The 19,732-nt window shown below is 41.1% G+C and overlaps 1 protein-coding gene across 2 annotated transcripts in view; it reads right to left on the reverse strand.

Moving 5' to 3' along the window:
- Nucleotides 1–12,446: 12,446 nt before the first annotated feature.
- The window catches only part of LOC147448111 (uncharacterized), a 172,666-nt gene continuing 165,380 nt past the window's right edge, over nucleotides 12,447–19,732 (reverse strand). For both annotated transcript variants that reach the window (XM_086524493.1, XM_086524492.1), the window contains one exon: nucleotides 12,447–13,122. In XM_086524493.1, the coding sequence (XP_086380619.1) occupies nucleotides 12,910–13,122 (213 nt within the window). In that variant the 3' untranslated portion in view covers nucleotides 12,447–12,909. The remainder of the gene's footprint in view (nucleotides 13,123–19,732) is intronic.

A 19,732-nucleotide genomic window follows, 5' to 3' on the forward strand; every position in this document is an offset into this window, starting at 1 on the left:
GAGAGAGAGAGAGGGGGGGGGGGGGGGGGGGGGGAGAGGGACTTGTATGATACCGGTATGATACTAAGGAGTGACTGGTATGATACTGAGAAGTGACTGGTATGATACTGAGAAGTGACAAAGACAAAGAGAGAGAGAGAGAGAGAGAGAGAGAGAGAGAGAGAGAGAGAGAGAGAGAGAGAGAGAGAGAGAGAGTATGATACCGGTATGATACTGAGAAGTGACTGGTGTGATACTGAGAAGTGACACACACACACACACACACACACACACACACACACACACACACACAGAGAGAGAGAGAGAGAGAGAGAGAGAGAGAGAGAGAGAGAGAGAGAGAGAGAGAGAGAGAGAGAGAGAGTATGATACCGGTATGATACTGAGAAGTGACTGGTGTGATACTGAGAAGTGACACAGAAAGAGAGAGAGAGAGAGAGAGAGAGAGAGAGAGAGAGAGAGAGAGAGAGAGAGAGAGAGAGAGAGAGAGAGAGAGAATAAGGTATGTCCAGAAAGGAACGTGTGACTTGCTCACACATATCCTCCACTTTTCCTGTTTACATGCACTATAGAAACAAGACACTGAACGTGTTCTCAAAGCAGTTTTATCATTCTCTGAATATGCAGAAACAGAGTGCATTGAGCGGGTATTTTTTACAGCCTTCACATCCCAATTTTTTCCCCTTTCGACATCCCTCAATTCAATCACCCAAAAAATCCTGCTTACATAACGGGCCTGGGATGCATAGGTGGCTGTAGCATCATCTAACAAGGTCCGTCTCAATAATGCCACAACATCTGCAGCACAATCTATCTTTGGGCAGTTTGGCTGCAATTGGTATTGAGTTAAAGACCTTTTTATCACTGCTCCCGCACCATCGTGTTCTCCCTTACCATGGCCGGATCCAAAAAAGTTCCAAGACATTTTCCATCCCGTAAAAACACTGTATCTGCATTTTATTCAATGGATAGAAGAAGATTATATACTCTTGGCACAATAAAATTACCAAAAAAACAGGTATTATAATATTACTGATGTTTGACAAGCATTTTATTACAACTTTAATACCTCTATATTAAAACCACCTTCAAATAATGTTTGTTAGAACATGGTATACCTGGCAAGGGAATAGAATGGTCTTCTTGCTTTGAATTGTGAAGCTGCTCCATCAGACCATACCCAATGACGCCTTATGTTTAGACCAAATTGCTTTAGCCATTCTGCATGTTTCAGAAAACAATGTTGAACAAAATGTGTGTCATTTTGCTTGTCATCTGAAATGAAGAAGTGAATTGTCTTGTGGATGTCACCTGCATAATATAAAAATCATAAATTATCGAAGGCTTAATACAAAAGAAATAATACTGATCTAGGGTGATGTCGTTACTTGCAATTCGGAAATATGTTATGTGCACAAAAATAGTTACTTGATTTGAATATCAGTGCATGGACTAAATCTCATTTTGTTCTTTGAAACTATACTTTTCATCAAAGTCAACAACTGACACAACAACGTCTTCTGGAAAGCTTTGTATACATTCCTTATATTGTTCTGCTTGCCATCTATACACAAAATTATGCATTATGTATTTCTTAAGATGGTCTTTGAACATGACTGAGAGATCCTGGCATGATATTTCCTTATGCGACAAGACTTTCCTTTTCTTCTTCTGACCGTCACGCGCAGTTCCTACTTCTAGGTCCTCAAAAATCTTCACCACAATCTTTCTAGAAATAAATGCAGCCTCTGCAGTACAAAAATCTAACTTATCCGGGCCACACCTTTTACATTGACCACTCAAGTAGACAAGGGCATGGAAGGTGGACGTATCTGATTTTGGACACAATATAGAGTCCAATAAAGCTGTTACACTCTTGATAGGGTTTTTTGGTGCCTTGCATCCACCATTGTCTTTGCATATGTTGCATTGACATTGGCAAGCTTTTCCATGCAGACCGAATACAGGAACTTCGCATGTGATTTATGGCATCCTTTAGGAAGGACATTTGAACATGTGAAATGCAGCAGCAAGTATATCGGTCTCTCAATTTCCGCACAAAATATGGCTTCATGTACTCAAACGCGCGCTGCCTTATTACAATTTCAGGGTATTGTTCTTTGAAGTTGAGAAAGAGGTCCACCTACAATGAAAAACATATATGGTTAAAGAACATTGAAGAAAACTGCAAGTTTTTATTATCTTTGAAGAAAACTGCTACATTACTATAAACCAGTATTTTTATTTCAAACCAGTATGTTTTTTCACTTAATTGGTTAGGCAAACCAGTACATATGAACACATATCCTTGGTACGTACCAGTGGTATATAAGTGTCAACCAGTTCAAATGTTCTTACTGCTGATGTAAACCAGTCTTTTCATTTAAAACCGGTATGTTATTTACCTAACCAGTACATGTGAGCACTTAACCACGATGTATACCAGTGAGAAATAAGTGTTAAAAAAAATGAACACATGTCCTTGGTACGTACCAGTGGTATATAAGTGTCAACCAGTTCAAATGTTCTTACTACTGATGTAAACCACTCTTTTCATTTAAAACCGGTATGTTATTTATCTAACCAGTACATGTGAGCACTTAACCACGATGTATACCAGTGAGAAATAAGTGTTAAAAAAATGAACACATATCCTTGGTACGTACCAGTGGTATATAAGTACTTGTCAACCAGTTCAAATGTTCTTACTATTGATGTAGACCAGTCTTTTCATTTAAAACCGGTATGTTATTTACCTAACCAGTACATGTGAGCACTTAACCACGATGTATACCAGTGATAAATAAGTGTTAAAAAAAATGAACACGTGTCCTTGGTACGTACCAGTGGTATATAAGTACTTGTCAACCAGTTCAAATGTTCTTACTGCTGATGTAAACTAGTCTTTTCATTTAAAACCGGTATGTTATTTACCTAACCAGTACATGTGAGCACTTAACCACGATATATACCAATGAGAAATAAGTGTTAAAATTTTTTTACTGGATAAGTAAACCAATATTTTCCTTTCGAACCGATATGTTTTTTACCTATCTGACATGACAAACAATACATGTGAACACTCGACCAGTACATGTGAACACTTAACCACGATGTATACCAGTGAGAAATAAGTGTTAAAAGTTTGTCAACTGGTTATGTAAACCAGTTTTTTACCTAACTGGTATGACAAATAGTACATGTGAACACTCGACCAAGATGTTTACTGGCATAAAATGTGTAAACGGTTTTAAATCTATTTACTGGTTATGTAAACCAGTATTGTAATATCAAACCGCTATTAGTTTTTATAAAACTGGTTATGTAGTATGCCTACTATATACCACATATACACTTGACCGAGCTGTAAACTACTGTGAAAATGTGTTAACCAGTTGAAATTAATTTACTCATTATATAACTGGTCTTTTCATTTCAAACCGGTATTAGTAAGTGCATAATTGGTCGGGTTAACTAATTGGTCGGGTTAACTAGTACATCTTTCACATACCACATATATACACTTGACCAAGTTCTATACTAGTGGGAAAAAAGTGTTAACCAGCTAAAATTAATCTACTGGCTATGAAAACCAATTTTTTCATTTAAAATCGGTATTACATAACTGGTTAGGTTAACCTAGCACAAACCTGCAGACTGAATTCGCTACTAGTGCTGACTCGGACCTGTCAATATTGGGGAGCAACTACCATGTGGAAGAGACGAGGCAAGGCTGCGAAGCAAGGAAGGGCATACTATGAACGCTATGCAAGCAGGAGCAGACTCACAGAGTACAATCTCTAGGAAATTTGGGGTTTTTAATTTTAATCCCGTTTGTTTATACATATCATACGCGTGTGAAAGTATGCGTCTGCAAACGCATGTTTCAACAAACATACACGTATGATAAAAACTATGTTTCCATTTATATTCTCCTTCACATCCAATATTTATCTACTCTTAATCTAGGACCAAATACAGATTCCCCTTATTTTCATTTATAACTTCCTTCATATCCGATTTCATATCTACTCTTATCAACCCAATTATAGTGAATATAGGTCATGAATGCAAATATTAGAAAACAAAAATGGATATAGTGAAGCAAGTTATTACCTGAGATTGTTCAAGAAGATGCACAGGATGTTTGACATATGAATTTCTTCCAATACGCTTTCTGCACACATCCTTCTTATTGGGTGAAACACGAGTGTTAGACATCCAAAAAGAGAAGATCAACTCTCTCTCATCAGGTGTTATGAAACCATGATCCATGAGCTATCGAGCACACAAAGAGATTGGCAAATTTCCATCACCTGCTGCCCTCAACCGATTCTTTGCAGCTATGAAGTTCCTCTTGTGCAAATTTAGCAACTTAGATGCAGCTGAAACATTCAGGGAGATGTACACTCAACATTCATAAGCATTGTGGTGATGAACCTTTTAAGAGAGAGCTCCTATCCGCTCTTGCGTTTGATTACATCTATTGTGTTGCGTATGGCTTCAATGAAGGTTGTTTGTGCCCTCGGCATTTCAAGGTCTCCAAGAGAAGGATGATTGACAAACTTGCCGAAAATGTCTGAGCGTGATGCAACATTGAGGGCCTTTGTACGCTGATTGAAGAGCATAACAAGGTCATTGCAAAGTCTTTGACACTTTGCATCATTAGCACCATTTTAATCATTATCTTCCTCACGTGCTACTTGCTCAAGCTTGTTCTTAGCACGCTGCTCCCTCTTTCTCCTAGCATGATATTCCTTGACCGCATCAACAGCATACCTAGCACACAGTTCACAGTGAGGCTGAGAGCAGTCACATACAGTGTGAGATTCTTGCTCCATGCTAGAGAGGGAGAGATTGAGCGAGGTGATAGGCCTACAGAGAGCAAGAGCAGTATATAACAGCAATAGATGTGTGATAAGCCTACAAAGTAAAACAACAATGTGTGCTCCTACATAGAGAGTTAGAGAGAGACAAGAAAACGAGAGAGCGGGAAGACAAAGAGCTGGCTGACGTGCATAGTTAAGAGCTATAGAGACGTCTTCTATATTTGAAAAAGAGGTATGGAAATAGTAATGGTGTAAAGAGCTGGCTGACGTGCATAGTTAAGAGATACAGAGCCGTCTTCTATATTTAACAAAAAGCTGTGGAAATTCTACATTTAATTAAAAATCTGTTCAAAAGAATATATCGAATTGAACTAATATAGATGGTTTTATGTACTCGATCATAAAACCTCTGTCCGGGACAAGGTTTTTGGTCCATCTATTCATGCATCCACCCTAGTACCATGTGCCGACATGTGATGCTATATGTATCTCTACAAGGGCTTCATTTTGTATGTTAGATAGTTGGGCCATTGGGGACAAGAGAAGAATTAGAAAAAACACCTCTTTCGGAGCTTCCCATCACGTGGTGCTACATGAAGCTCTATAAGAATTTAAGTGTCTTTCTCTTAGACATTTATCTATTGTAGGCAAGATTAGGATTGGGAAAATAAAAGCTCATTTGGATCTTCCCATGTCTTAAACGTTTACCTCCGTGCTTGAAAAAAACCTAGGTATAATGTAATCACACCTATAAATTTTGGGATTTACCTCTAGATTTTGAATTAGAAGGTAAGAATACCTTTAAAAAATTTAGAGAAAATCAGTATAAAAATATTTAAATATAGCCAATTTACCTTTAGAGTTTTTTATGTGAAGGTTTCCAAAGCTCTCCATAATTAAAAATATATTCAAGCATTGATTTAGCAATTGTGGGAAAAAGAAGAATTGGGGATAAAAGAACCTCCTTGTGTTCTGCCTATTGGAGGTTAATGGATATGGTTATAATAGATCAAGTTTAAATTTGAAAAGTTAAGAGTTAGTTGTCCCTTGTGTGGGGATATCTGTGGCTAGAGATTAATGGACTTACATGTTATGCTTAATACAAAGAAATTTTCAATTTGATAATCCACTATTGTCTACAATGTCCATTGTTCATTCAATGATCTTGTATTTAATTCCTCATCTTTTTGCCTTTGGTCGGTCGGTTTTGCACTCGCTCAGAAGTACTCGCTCGGGGATAGGGATTCCCTTCTTCCCAAAGAGGTTTTAGTTTATTAAACAAGAGACTAAAGTAAAAAATGAAGTACTAGGGAGCTACAATAAAAAATTCTTTATTTGATATCTTTTCACTAAGTCACATTATAGATCAAAAGCTGATAGTATTGCTATAGTAAGTAAGAGAGATACCAAAGTATTTCAATAAACTCAGATGCCATGGTTTGTTGCCCATTAACTGTTTGGAGGATCATTTTATCCTACTTACACAAAGAATAGAGAAGTAATGATGAGCATAGAGTAGCAATACCTCCAAGTTCTCGCCACACACACACACACACACACACACACACACACACACATTGTGTTGTGCTTTTCTTGTTTACCTCTGGGAAGAACTAAGTGCACTACAACTATTTCCTCACCTGAATATTATAGTTCATAGATTATGCTTGTTTTGTTAACCTTGTTTTTTTCCAAAAAATTGATGATCTGATGATTTAAAAAATTTTCATGATCTCTTGGTTTAGACTTTGAAATTTAGGACAACAAGAAGCATTACTGTGCAGCTTTCTCTCTAAACATTGTAGTGCTTGTCTCAAGTTTTATACTCTAATTATTAATATATTGAACATAGCTTGGCTATGCTTCTTCTAGGGTGGATCCTATTTCCTTACCCAGTTCTTAAAAGAAGCCCCTTGATCTACATCTTTATAGTCTAGAAACTCATAAAGCCTATTCTATAAGGGTTTTTTTTTGTCAGGTTTCACCTTTTTACCAAATGATTGGGAAACTTTACTTTAGTTTTTGTTTATGACTCTCATACAACAGGCTAAAAGGGTACTTCTTGATGTGACTCTTTGTTTCATAACAATTTTTGTTTGATTTCTTAACACTATGATACAATATCCCTACAACATGACATTCCATGTTTGTTCTGTGACTCTATCTCTGTCTTTAGTAACCTACCTTCATGGCGAAGGCTCACAGTAGCAATAACTTCCCTGTCCGACCAAGGAACCTATCCCTCCTCTCTAATGTTTTGCACCACCATCTACCCTTTATGGGGACCTGCTCTCTCTCATAGGCACTGTGCATGAAAGGTGTATAATTCCTTCTTGTTGGCATGATGTCAACTCTTTCCCCTCTATGAAGGAACTATTTCACATTCAATTATCGTGTATCTTTGTAGTATTCTTTGTTTTGTAATCTTAACTTTAAAGTACCTAGAGTTCCCAACCTGGTAAGTACTTCACAATGCTCTGTGTACTATCTGCACAATACCAAGTCATTGAGGCTTTGGAACTTTTGTAGTTCATCAAATGATTCTTCAAAACTTAGAGTTGTACAACACCCAAACCACCAATTGCATTTCTATGGAGATGGGGAGTCATCAATAGCTTGGGACCGATGGACTCTAGCTCTTTAAGAGGCTACATATGTGGTATGGAATATGATATGCTTGCAATTTACCATATATCTTTCACTACCCTAACATGTCCTTTACCTTGCAGGACCTATTAGAGGAGACATCCTTCTCTCAAATTGTTGAGCATTCATGAGGCTTGCAGTTAGGTGGCCTAGAAACCTTCTCCGCTCCCACTCTGTATATAAGGTGAGGGACTTATGAAGACTGCGTGGTGCGTGTGGAGTGCGAGAAAGAAGAAGAAGCAGACACGAGCATGATGTGGGTGGAGCTCTCAGTGAGGGTTCCAAATTACCTCACTTCTCCTTATTGTTCTATATGATCAAAAGAATAGGTAGAGTTAGTACGGTCAATGTGATGGGCGTTTGGTCAGTTGGCGTGAACCCTAACAATCTCCCACTTGAAGGCTAACATGGCCCAAGTGGCGTATGTATGTGTGTACATCTGTACAACCGTGAATCAATCCAAGTGGACTCACCCTACACCCATCATGCCCATGCAATTTGCAAACCGCTTAGAAGGTAGGCCCTTCGTGAGAGCATCTACAAGGTTGTCATCTGTATAAACCTTGACTAGCTCAATGGCTTACTATCCACTATGTCACATATCACATGATAACGGACTTCTATATGTTTCGACTTGGAGTGAAACATCGGGTTATTTGCTAACGCAATCACTCTATCACAATGCAACACTGGAGCCTAAGTAATGGCAAGATCTCCCACTAGGCGAGCTAACCATACAGCTTCCTTGCTAGCATCAGAAAATGTGACATACTTTACCTCTGAGGTGAAAGTTGACGTACAATTTTGGAGACATGATACGACAATTACATGAAATTGCAACTACTTTGGGGAAAGTTATGTGTCCACCTTGACCAACAGGAAAACAATAGGCTATGTATTTTACGGGATACTAATAAGGACTGTCCACCTTTGTTGGCCAACGAGGTGGAAAATCTTAAAAGACGGGGTCCCACTACTTTAAATTGAAGTGGGGAGTTTTTGTTGGTGCCTGTTTTGCATGTCATAAGTTTAGGCATGTGGCATCTAAATGCCACATAATTTATATCTTCCTTCATTTGTTGATTTTCTTCCTACCGCGGCGCCAAAGAGTGACTCCCTTTATAATTAAGAGATTTTAGGAAGAATGGTTCCTTCCACTATTTTTGAGAGCTTTTCTACTTCTCAAAAAGATAAAAGGAAGAGAAGGAATGGCAAATTCCAAAGAACGTAGTGATGCCTCGTCGATAGTCTACCTTGTCGAGAATTTGGACAGCTTCTACTCATGCTAGTACTTCGAGTTCTCCTCTCATTTCTACTTCGCTTGCAAAGTTATGGTCAGACATTGTTAGAGGTGGCCTTGCATGCATGGATTCAGGCTCTAAATTGTAGGATACCCCAATGCATGAGGGTCAGTGTGCAAGGCCTGATCACATGGAGGCCATGCAAGAGACTTAACATGTCATGCTTTCTTCCTTTGTACGTAGTTGGTACACACATCATGTATATAAGTCATGTTTAATTTCTATAAAATGTCTTTCTTATAATATCACATGCCCTTCTGATAAAAAATGGAGCCTTTTTTGGCACTCTATAATAAACATGCATCCACATATCGTATGTTTGCAAGAATAGCTTGCTTTGATGGGTCGCAAACCATCCTTAACACATTGAGAAACCAACTCCCATTCTGGATCAAGATTCTTTGGAGGAAAGGGCTATGTTTGAATGATTTATTTCCACTAATGAGGTTAACATAAGGATTAGAGTTTCCTCTTGCATCTGTCACTCCTAATCGCCTTGCCTTCACCAAGCTCGCAAACTAGAGAATTGAAGTGAACAACATTACATTTGGTTTCATATAGGTACTGTCATGATCTCCAAACCTTGTTTGCTTGTTAAGGCTTTCTTCAAATGGCACAGCATCTGAGAGTCCCACAATACTATTTCTCCCACGCATCAACTCCTCTGGCAACCTTTCGCCATCTGTCACGATTACTTTGCAGCAACGTGTATGCCATCCTGAATGCCGTTGCTGCCCTATGCTACACCCAACCACCTTCACACTCTTAAGGTGCCTCACATCTTTGTCATGTTTACCCTCCTCCGTGCACATCTCCTATGTTGTCCTCGTAGCTCTGCCATCAAACTCCCCTGAGCGAGTCTCTTCGCTACTCCACAAGCAACCTCCCACCTCCGACCGTGAATTCCTGTGCATGCTGCATCATGTCTCTCTGCAACGCCCACATTCTCAACCCACAACCTTCCCCCACGTCGTTGACTCTACGCTGCCTGTGTTATAGTTGTGTACCAAGAGACCACATTTCTAACTGCCGCCATCTAAGAGACTACGTTTTGAGAGAAACCCTTATTTCATAGCCGATGAAAATAGACCTGAGCCTCCTCGCCCTTTTGCTCATGGGAATGTCCGGCAAACATTGCATTTGAAGAGACCACATTCCGGACATGACTATCAAAACCTGTGCTGTTGCTTAGGCGAATACCTTCATTCCTTTCTCCAGCTTGCGGCTCGCTTCGCTGATATATCTGTCGACATGCAGCACCTCTTTCTAAGCTGCACTTTCGCCTCATTCATATAGGGTGATGTACTCCCTCTATCATGTACAGCAAGTTTAAGCAGTCCTGCATAGCCTCCATAACATCTATGCCAAACCTTTCTGCTCGAGCAACCCTATAGCAGTTCACAACACTCGACCTCAATGATCATTGCAGATAGATCCCCTCTCCTCAGTTACGGTTTTCACGATGGTTTCACCCTGCCAATCTTGACATCAAAATATCTCAGCAGCCTCTTCTGCATTCAAGTGAAACCACTAGCCTACCTTTCGATGCTCGTGCCTCTTGCTTTGCTCTTCAGGATTTTCTGCAGCTTGCGGCTCACTTATCAACGTGCAACCACTTTTGCCCTTCTCAAGCAGGGTGTTATTGGCTTTTATTTGCACCGTCACGCCGAAAAGAAATAATGCTGCTCAGCCTATTCTAAAAAATCTGGATCACAATTTCTCTGCTGACGTGAGTCGATCAGGCAAGGGCATGGCTGTAAGCCTCGGGAAAAATCATTTTCCCATACATACAAAATGCCTTTCCTTGAATTTGCCAAGAGGAAAATTTAGAAAATTAGGTTACTTTTTTAGGTTTTTACACTATTTTTCTCTATTCTGGGGCGGAATTTCTCCTTTTTCCCCTTGCGCTCAACCAGCATTTTGGAAATTGAAAACGGCACGATATTAAGCTGAGACACATTTTTCCCAAACACTGCTTTAAAGGGATGTATACTTGTATGTACATTGCTGTGTGTGTAGTTTCTCCCTAGTCCCTACTACCTGATGGTGCAAAAAAATAGAGATGTATACGTATAATGCAAAGCGATCATTTAATCCGGATGGGCTTTTAGTCCAATATGTCGTCACTCGAACTACTCCAGGTGTGGTGTATTTATGAAAGCACAAGAAAGGTCCTGATGATTCTCCTGATAATCTTTGATTGGGTTCTCTTTTCTTGTTGCTGTAGGCAGCACTGTCGCCAAAGGCGTAGGGAGTTTGACTCATACAAGAAATGTAGAAATAATACTACGTGCTTGCAGCTCCCTCCCTCCCCCCCCCACCTCCCCCAATCAAGTGGACATGCCTTTTCGTGCCCACTCCGCGGGTGGATCCGATGCACCCCCTTCACTCTCAAATTCGAGAACTCAAGGACTAGAACATAGAGCTCAAGGCATGTCTTGTAGTCCTTGAGACATGCATCTCGTCCCTAGAGTCTCAAAAGCAAGTTGATAATGAGTGCCTTTTCGCCAAAGCAAAGGAGGTCGACCGTCGAGCACACCCTCACCGCGAGTGTGGCCGACCTTGCCACCCACCCAAGTTCAAGAAGCAACCGTCGCCATCTTCTCCAAAGTAGAGGAGTGCATGCAAGAATGTCGCCGACGAAAAGGACTAGCACTCTCTGTCCGAATCGGTGGCTTGCCCTCTACTTGGTGGGGATAGAGCAACGACTACACCTCGACGCTAGTCAAGCTCAACCAAGCCATTCACCCACCCGAGTTCAACCCCAACACAATTGCTGCACCAACCAAGGCATCTTGGTCTTCAAGACTAAAGAGGCATGCATAGCACTTTACAACAAACACGACTTCTCAAGGGCACCAAAGTATGGATCAACGAGGCCTTGACCTCCGTCCAATTCAAAGTCAAGAAACAAGAACTCCGAAAGGTTCGAGAAGCACGAGCAACCGGCAAATGGGCCATCTACCGAGGCGGCAAGGCCATCAAGGAATTTTGGGCTCCAAAAACTCCCAAGCCACCTTCTCCTTTCCGTTTTCCCCCGTTGAGTGACACAAGTCACAATTTTGTTGTATCAATATTAGTTATGATTCCCCTTGTACTCCTCTAATAAGTCCGTTTTCTTGTTCCCATAGGTCATATTTGACCTCTGAGGATGATGATGAAATCTCTCTCTCTCTCTCTCTCTCTCTCTCTCTCTCACGCACGGACGCGCACACGCACACACACATGTGCATGTACACACAAAACCTCTAATCTCCACACAATATCTTCAATTCTTCCCCAATTCATTGCTTCACCTTTGGACTCACAATAAACAACTAAAGAAATCCAACCAGGCATAAACTCAAGCATCACATGCAACAATGTTTAAGCGAAGACAACTAATTTCGTTATCAACATGATCCCTCCCAATTCAATGACTTTGAGAAGCGGTTTGTACAAAAGTGGGGTGCCACTATCATCCCAATTTAGAGTCTTGAAACTAAAGAAATCAACTCACATCTAAGAAGGAAAAAAACTTTTTGGGAATCAGATGAAAAAACTAACATTCAGAACAACGTGTTTTCGACACACTGATGACATATGAGCTTCCATATTTGAAGAAGCTTTCTTAGGCCACACTAGGTTATCATGGTACAAGCAAATAATGCATGGAGGTATGTCTCACAAGATCTGGCCGAACTATGAAAGTAATTAAAACAACTTGTCAAACCTGCATTGAGAAACTTTGGCTCAATGCTCTTGAAAAACTCTCAAAAAAATCACCTTTACAGTAGCATGAGATGAAAAGAGCACTTTTCTTGCACATATCTATTGCTTCATACATGCCAATCTCAGCATATTTTGATCTCCAATCACTACACTCTCTAAAATTACCCAGACAATCAGTTGAACTAACAAGTGAGGAATAGCTAAACAAAGGAGGTTAATTGAGGAAATTGATAAAAAAAACTACTGGGAAGACCATAATCTGAAACAACCATGCCCTGCACCTTCTGGAAAGATAAGTGGAAAGCCTACAAGAATTTTTTTTGAGTGGTTCGATGTGAAGCTGCGATGATCAATTATGGCATTGTTAAGCCTCACCGTCTATGGGAAGGTATGTTTCCATACAGCGGCAGGGACCATGAAAACAGTCAACTTATTGGTTCGATTTTGGGTCGTCTTTTCCGCTTCGTTAGCGAACTCTTGGAGTCATTCTCATCCTCGCTGCTAGAATGAAAACTTACATTGTCTGAATTGGCTTCAATTCCAGAAGGTGCTATGTTTATAACCTGACCACCAGCTAGCCTTTTTGCTGCAGAAACAGCATCCTCAGAGAGAAGGTCTGCAACACCGAGGGCCAAGTCCTGTGACAAATCCAATATAATTGTGTTTTCACTTGAAACTGTCAAAGAAAGCTGGAAGTTGCACCTTCTTAACATTAAAATTCGACATTTCAAGGCAGCAAAAAAGTGACCATTATAGAAAACAGATGGCAAACCTCAATGAGCAGCAGGCTAAGCAATTAAGTATTAGATTGACAAATATGGGTCTTAAGTTTCTCATAAAGACTTGTTATGGGCATATTAGACCAGGTTTCTTACAATATCCACTCAAGAGAGGCAACTTTTCGAAGTCACTAACCATAAGTGTGTACTGCTGAATCACTGATTTTGGAAATCTACCACCATAACATCAATATCGAGGGAAGATTTCTTTTGGCAAGTAATAAGAGAACATTTTGACTCCAGTAAATCCATTTTAGACACTTCACAAAAAATTTCTTAGTCAGCTTTCCTTTGTATACAGAAGTTGGAGCACATAAAAGAAGGTAAATGCTTCACACATACTCCATTTCAGTTCACACTTTCCAATCTTAACTATTACATTATGCATGAGAGAAAGCTTGACTAAGAGCCTTAACATTCTTCGATCTTGAGCTGAACAATTTTATTCGAATGATTCTATTCAGAAATTACAAATGTTGGCTCAATAAGGCGATCACTTTGGATGTCAAGCCGAAGCAAGATCTTAAGGCCTTTAAAAGTAAAGAAATTAGATTTAGAAGTGTTAAATAATGGAGGTTGCGCCTTTCGTAGGCTTCACAGTTTCATACCCATGAGATGCACTTTTATGGCACATTGCTCCTAGGTCTATAGTCTGTAAGAGGATAGGGTCCTCAAAATCAAGGTCTCACACTGACGCCTCTGTGTGCAGGCATTGAAGTCCACCACAATGAATACCTCTCCCTTCCCTACGACCTGTAGTTATGTCTCCAGAGAGTATAAGTAGGGTGACTTTCTCTATAGGCCCTCCTCTGTCTCCTCCTCTCTATCATGTTCACAATCTCCCCCTCATTTGTCTGGCTGTCCATCCCACGGCGGGCATATGTAATCAATCATATCATGCATCTGGCTTCCTCTTCTCTGCTCACTGTGTCACCCTATCCTACTGCATGTAGCTCTCATCTAAATAGTATGGCAATCCCACCTGACCCTCTAGAAGAGCCATGCCGATATGTGGACTCCCACTAGAAACCGTGAATGCGGCTCTTGCTGAAGAGAGATTTGTTAACGTCTTCTAAAGGCCGAAGTCGGCATATGAGATGTATATTAATTATACATGTGAGTGTGTTCTCTAGGTATCTAAGAAAATGACAAAAGGCACAAAATATAAGCATTGTTGTAAAAAAACCCATTCAATGGTATTCCTCCTCCAAAACACCACAAGACAACCCTCCTTGGTTTGATGAACTCGAAAAGGTCTTACAACTTGAATCCATCATCATACATGAAAATAAGTTGTTATTTCATGATAAGCAACTCCGTGAGTATCTGGCTTGATATAAAATCTATCCATTTCAGGATGCTAAGAGGAGCTTGAACTTCAAAAAGGATTGCAATGCTTGCTTCTTTGGGCCGCGCCTAAAGCAATGCAGAATAATCTGCTACTACTCTGTCGGGATCTCGGGATCATCCTCTTCGAGAATCTCCTTTGGGGAATCTTCCTGAAACAACTTGAACCACAATTTCATAGACACATCTTTTATTTTTCAGATGACTGGAAAAGGACTATGCTTCCTAAATGACTGTGGACGGAATGCACATGAAAAATGTAACCGAGTGCCAGACCTTTCAATGAGTACATGCCAAAAAATGTGATCTAAACCTACCTAAAACTATCGACTTTGGCAAACCACACAGGGAATACCAGTGCTTGATGAACAATATTGCTAATGCTTTTGCTGTGACGTGTCTTGCCTAGGAATGAGCATGCAAAATTTATTGACATGATCTACAATGGAGAGCATTGTGTTTTTCTTGAATGCAAACTTTCTATCTTTCCTAGAGTGATCTTCATGCTTCTGTGCTCATCGTGAGTGAATCATGTGCATCGTGCAATATGGCTTTCCTATTTTAGGTAACATACAATGACAATGACGAAAATACGAGAGACCGTCACAAATGAGAGACTCGTAAAATACATACTGACTATTCATGCGAACAGAAGTTACTTCCTGAATAAGCACTGTGGACCTCAACTCGGAAGCCAAGATCTGTTCTTCATGACTAAACGTATCTGCAATTGGGTTGTCTCCTTCAGAATGTCTCCGTCACCACCCTCAACAGTTTTCCCACCCTCAAAGTTCTTGTATCTCAGCAACATGGCATCAAGGTCAAAGACCTCGTCCACATTGTGCATGGACGATGTGGAAGCTTCTTTCTCAACCACTGGCTCAGTTGAACCAATGCACACAATAAGTCTCCACAACAGATTAGCATATGTTTTGTTGTATAAAATGACCAACCTATCTTCAAGCTCCTCATAAGAATTCCCAAGTGCCCCGCATCTTGCTATATGGGGTATCTCCCATTTACAGTCTGGTACAACATACTTGAGCTCAGTCGCGCTGACCACTGAAAAGCAGAACGAATGGTACCTGTGGACACACGGCAGCTGAAAGACATCGGCCGCATATTTGCCCGACAATTCTTGACCACATGCCACACAATTTCCAGAAAAAAATAATATCCACACTAAATTTAGACTTGGAGGGTGGAGTGGGCACTAGAAAGGTCCTGCCCTCTCTTTCATTAACTTGCTGGACCCCTTCATGAAGGAGGCCTGCCTTTTGAACTCACCAAGCTCCCTGTCCATTTCCTGAACTATTTTCTGTACAAAATGAAAAACAAAGGAAGATTATTGCACAACCAACCATGATGGGGGACATGCAGGCCCTAGCAGCAGGCACTTGCAAGCACCTTGGAGAACTTGCTCGAACATTCAAGTACCTGTAGACACTTGCAAGTGCCTGCAAGTGCTCTATCTGTCCACTTGCAGCACTTTGAAAGGCACTTGCTAGCACTTGGAAGCTCTTTTTAGCACTTTGAAGCACTTTCAACCACTTGCAAACTCCTGCAAATGCTTGCAGAGTCTTAAAAGTGGTTAAAAGTGCTCTGAAGTGATTGCTAAATAACTTTTAAGCATTTTGAAGCAATTTTAACCACTTTGAAGCACCGTCAAGCACTTGCAGGACTCTACAAGTGGTTGAAAGTGCTTCAAAGTGCTTTAATGTGCCTGTAGGTGGTTCAAAGTGCTTGCAAGTGCATAAAAGTTAGGCACTTTTTAGCACTTGCAGGCATTTGTAGGTGGTTCAAAGTGCTTGCAAGTGCATAAAAGTTAGGCACTTTTTAGCACTTGCAGGCATTTGTAGGTGTTTAAAAGTGCTTGGAAGTGCTTGCAGGTGCTCTATCTGTCGACTTGCAGCACTTTGAAAAGCACTTGCTAGCACTTGGAAGCTCTTTTTTAGCACTTTGAAGCACTTTCAACCACCTACAAACTCCTGCAAGTGCTTGCAGGGTCTTATAAGTGGTTAAAAGTGCTCTGAAGTGATTGCAAAAAGCATTTTTAAGCATTTTGAAGCAATTTTAACCACTTTGAAGCACCTTCAAGCACTTGCAAGAGTTTGCGAGTGGTTGAAAGTAATTCAAAGTGCTTTAATGTGCCTGCAGGTGGTTCAAAGTGCTTGAAGTGCATAAAAGTTAGGCACTTTTTAGCACTTGCAGACATTTGTAGGTGTTTAAAAGTGCTTGGAAGTGCTTGCATGTGGTTAAAAGTGTTTGCAAGTGCTAAATAGTCAAGCATTTTTTAGCATTTGCAAGCACTTTTAAGCACCTGCTGACATTTCCAGGTGTTTATAAGTGCTTGCATGTGCTTAAAAGAGCTTGTAGGTGGTTGAAAGTGCTTAAAATGTGAGCATTTTCAACGACTTTTAGCACTTTCTAGCACTTTATACACTTAAAAGACAGAGAAGACTGGAGTCCCTGCATGGCTGACACCTCCTCCTTTATCCTTGCAGCATCATTGAATCCAAAGGATTTGGAGAGTACCCTTGTAAGCGCTCCGATTTCACCCTCTTTTTTGGCAATCGCAACTGTGTTTTCTATTAGAGAGGCTTTAAGTTTCTCCACCTCCTCTCTGAGGCTCTCCACCTCTACAATCATGGGTGCACAAGTTGAGGAGGTACCTTCATTGCGCAACCATAAGTTCCGCTTTGCAGCCAGGATTGTCTTTGCAGACTTCACCTTCTCTTCTGCCTTCATTGCCTGCTGCTCAAGGTCATCGGTAAGATTATCCACCCATGCTGTGTAGAGGGGCTGAGAGGCTGTCCACATGTGTTGTAGAGGGAGCTGGACGCCGCAGGACCGTCCACAGCATTCTCTATTAGTCCTTCAAATGTGGGGGCTTCTTTCACGCCGCAATCGGACATGACCTTCTGTATTTTCTGATTGAGCTCCCCTTTCTGTCTCTTGATATTCTCTAATACAGTATACTTGATCCGCGACCAAAGCCCATGCAATCTTATGGCTGTCGGGGTTTGCTTTGGTAGCATCGCAGTATTCATATGCAAACCCCTTAGCAAACCTCGTCATGAGCTCGCCGTTGGAGAGGGCAGCCTGGTAGACCTTCTCATACAGAAGCCTGCATGCATCGTAAAGGTGGTCATGCACCTCGTGGAGGAAGATCTTAGTTTTCTTCTTTTCTGGCACCTTGAACACTGTTGACCACTATTCAAGTGGCAGGTCCTTGTCTGTTAAATCCTTGGGCAGCTTGCTCTCCATGCTCATATTCCTCATGCAATTGCAATGCAGAATAGCAAAACCTGGAAAGTACCAGATACTCCATCGATGCTGCGAGCAAAGCCATGGAGAAAAATGATTTGCAACCAATGCTGAAAAATAGGATTTTTTGCCACGCATTGCCATGAGACGCATAGACACGACTAAAACGCAATGTAAAACTCACTCTTCCGAGCAGATTTTTCAGCCGACAACCCGCATTTGGAGAGGGAAGTTTCGATGGTCGTGTTTGCTGCTGGGGTCTGCAATGTTGTGTTGGTTGGAAGGGACTGCTGTGTTGTGATTGTTGAAGGCGTCTGCTGTGTCGCATGTGTTGCGGGGATCTGCTGTGCTATGGTGTTTGTTGCAGGGGCTGCCTACTGTGTCACCTCCGTGCTCTGAGTCGGGTTTTTGCGCTTCACCAGGACTATGGTAGAAGGAGACATATTGTGGTTCTTACCATTGTTCTTACCATTCTGCGAATTCTATTGGTTCTAAGAGATGACTTGTTCTCCTTCGGCTTGCGTTTGTTGTGCTTCATTTCTTGCGTGAGAGAGATTCTGACGGCATCATCGTAGTCCTTTGGGTTGAAGACTTGCACATCGTATTTGATGTACTCGTCCAACCCAAAGGGGAAAGCCTCTTTGAGATCCTCAAAAGAATTAACAGTGATATTGTTAGTTAGTGGTTGTTGAAGAAAACGTCGTGTTTGACTCTTTGTCAAATTTTTTTTGAGCCCTTTGTTTCCTTCTCTCTCTCTCTCTCTCTCTCTCTCTCTCTCTCTCTCATCCGACTTACGCAATTGAACACCAATCTGCAAAATATGGTTAAAAAACACATAACGGGAGTTCCATTTTGTTTGAGGCCTCTTCAATCCTCTTTCAACCGATCAAGGTACTGCGGGGGCATAAAATGAGCCTTGAGCTTGTCTTGGAAGTCGACCCAACTAAACGCCTGTAGTACGCCATCCGCGGCATGCTCAAGATGCTCAACCAATTGTGCCTTTTGCCATGCTTTGATACCAATGTAATGCGCATCAGAAGTGATTGATAGTGAATGATTAGGATAGTGCTCAGTGCGCACCAAAGGTTCCTTTTACTTCATGAGAGATGTGCAAGACTAGAGAGAAAAGGGAGAACGATACTTCTTTAGATTTCACAAATGCTAATAGCACAGTCCTAGATGTTGAGAAGCTAATAGGATCTTGTGGCAGATACTGCGAGGCTAAGGGCTATAAATGCAAAATGCTAAGGATTTTGGCTGGGATCTGCAATTGCGATGAGGCTATGCCGCTGTGGGCTTATCTGCTATCGCCGATGTTGGAGACGGGCTGAAAATTGAAAAACACTGGCTGATCTGAGGGCTGAATTTGAAAACACTGGCTGATCTGTTGTCTTGGGCTGCAAACTGAAAACACTAGTGCTGATGGCTGGGTCTGCGACGGTGCGGCGAGACTATGGCTGAAAACTGAAAATGCTAGTGTTGATGGGCTGATCTAAAGCAAAAACACCAGAGAGGCTTAGGTACTGCGGGTACTTGATATTGGTACGGAGGGTACTGACTTATGGTTGAGAAGTGACCCCTATGGTTCCTTATATAGGGAGTCAAAGCTGGGTCGGGCAATGCCAATAAAAACCCATGATTTCTAAAATGATACTAAAATGTCACTTACTAATAAGTTGATGAACTAATAATAAGAGATGATTCACATGCAGATAAATTGCTGGGTACTAATGCAACTGTATGGGAACACTCCCCAATGCCTACACCTAGTAGGTAGACACTGGTTGTGCTTATGCGCAATCAAAGGGTATGCAACTAATCTAAAGTGTCTGGATATGCATGTCCTACGTACAGG

This window comes from Adiantum capillus-veneris, chromosome 11 (assembly GCF_014529385.1).
Source record: "Adiantum capillus-veneris isolate H3 chromosome 11, ASM1452938v2, whole genome shotgun sequence".
Lineage (NCBI taxonomy): Eukaryota > Viridiplantae > Streptophyta > Polypodiopsida > Polypodiales > Pteridaceae > Adiantum > Adiantum capillus-veneris.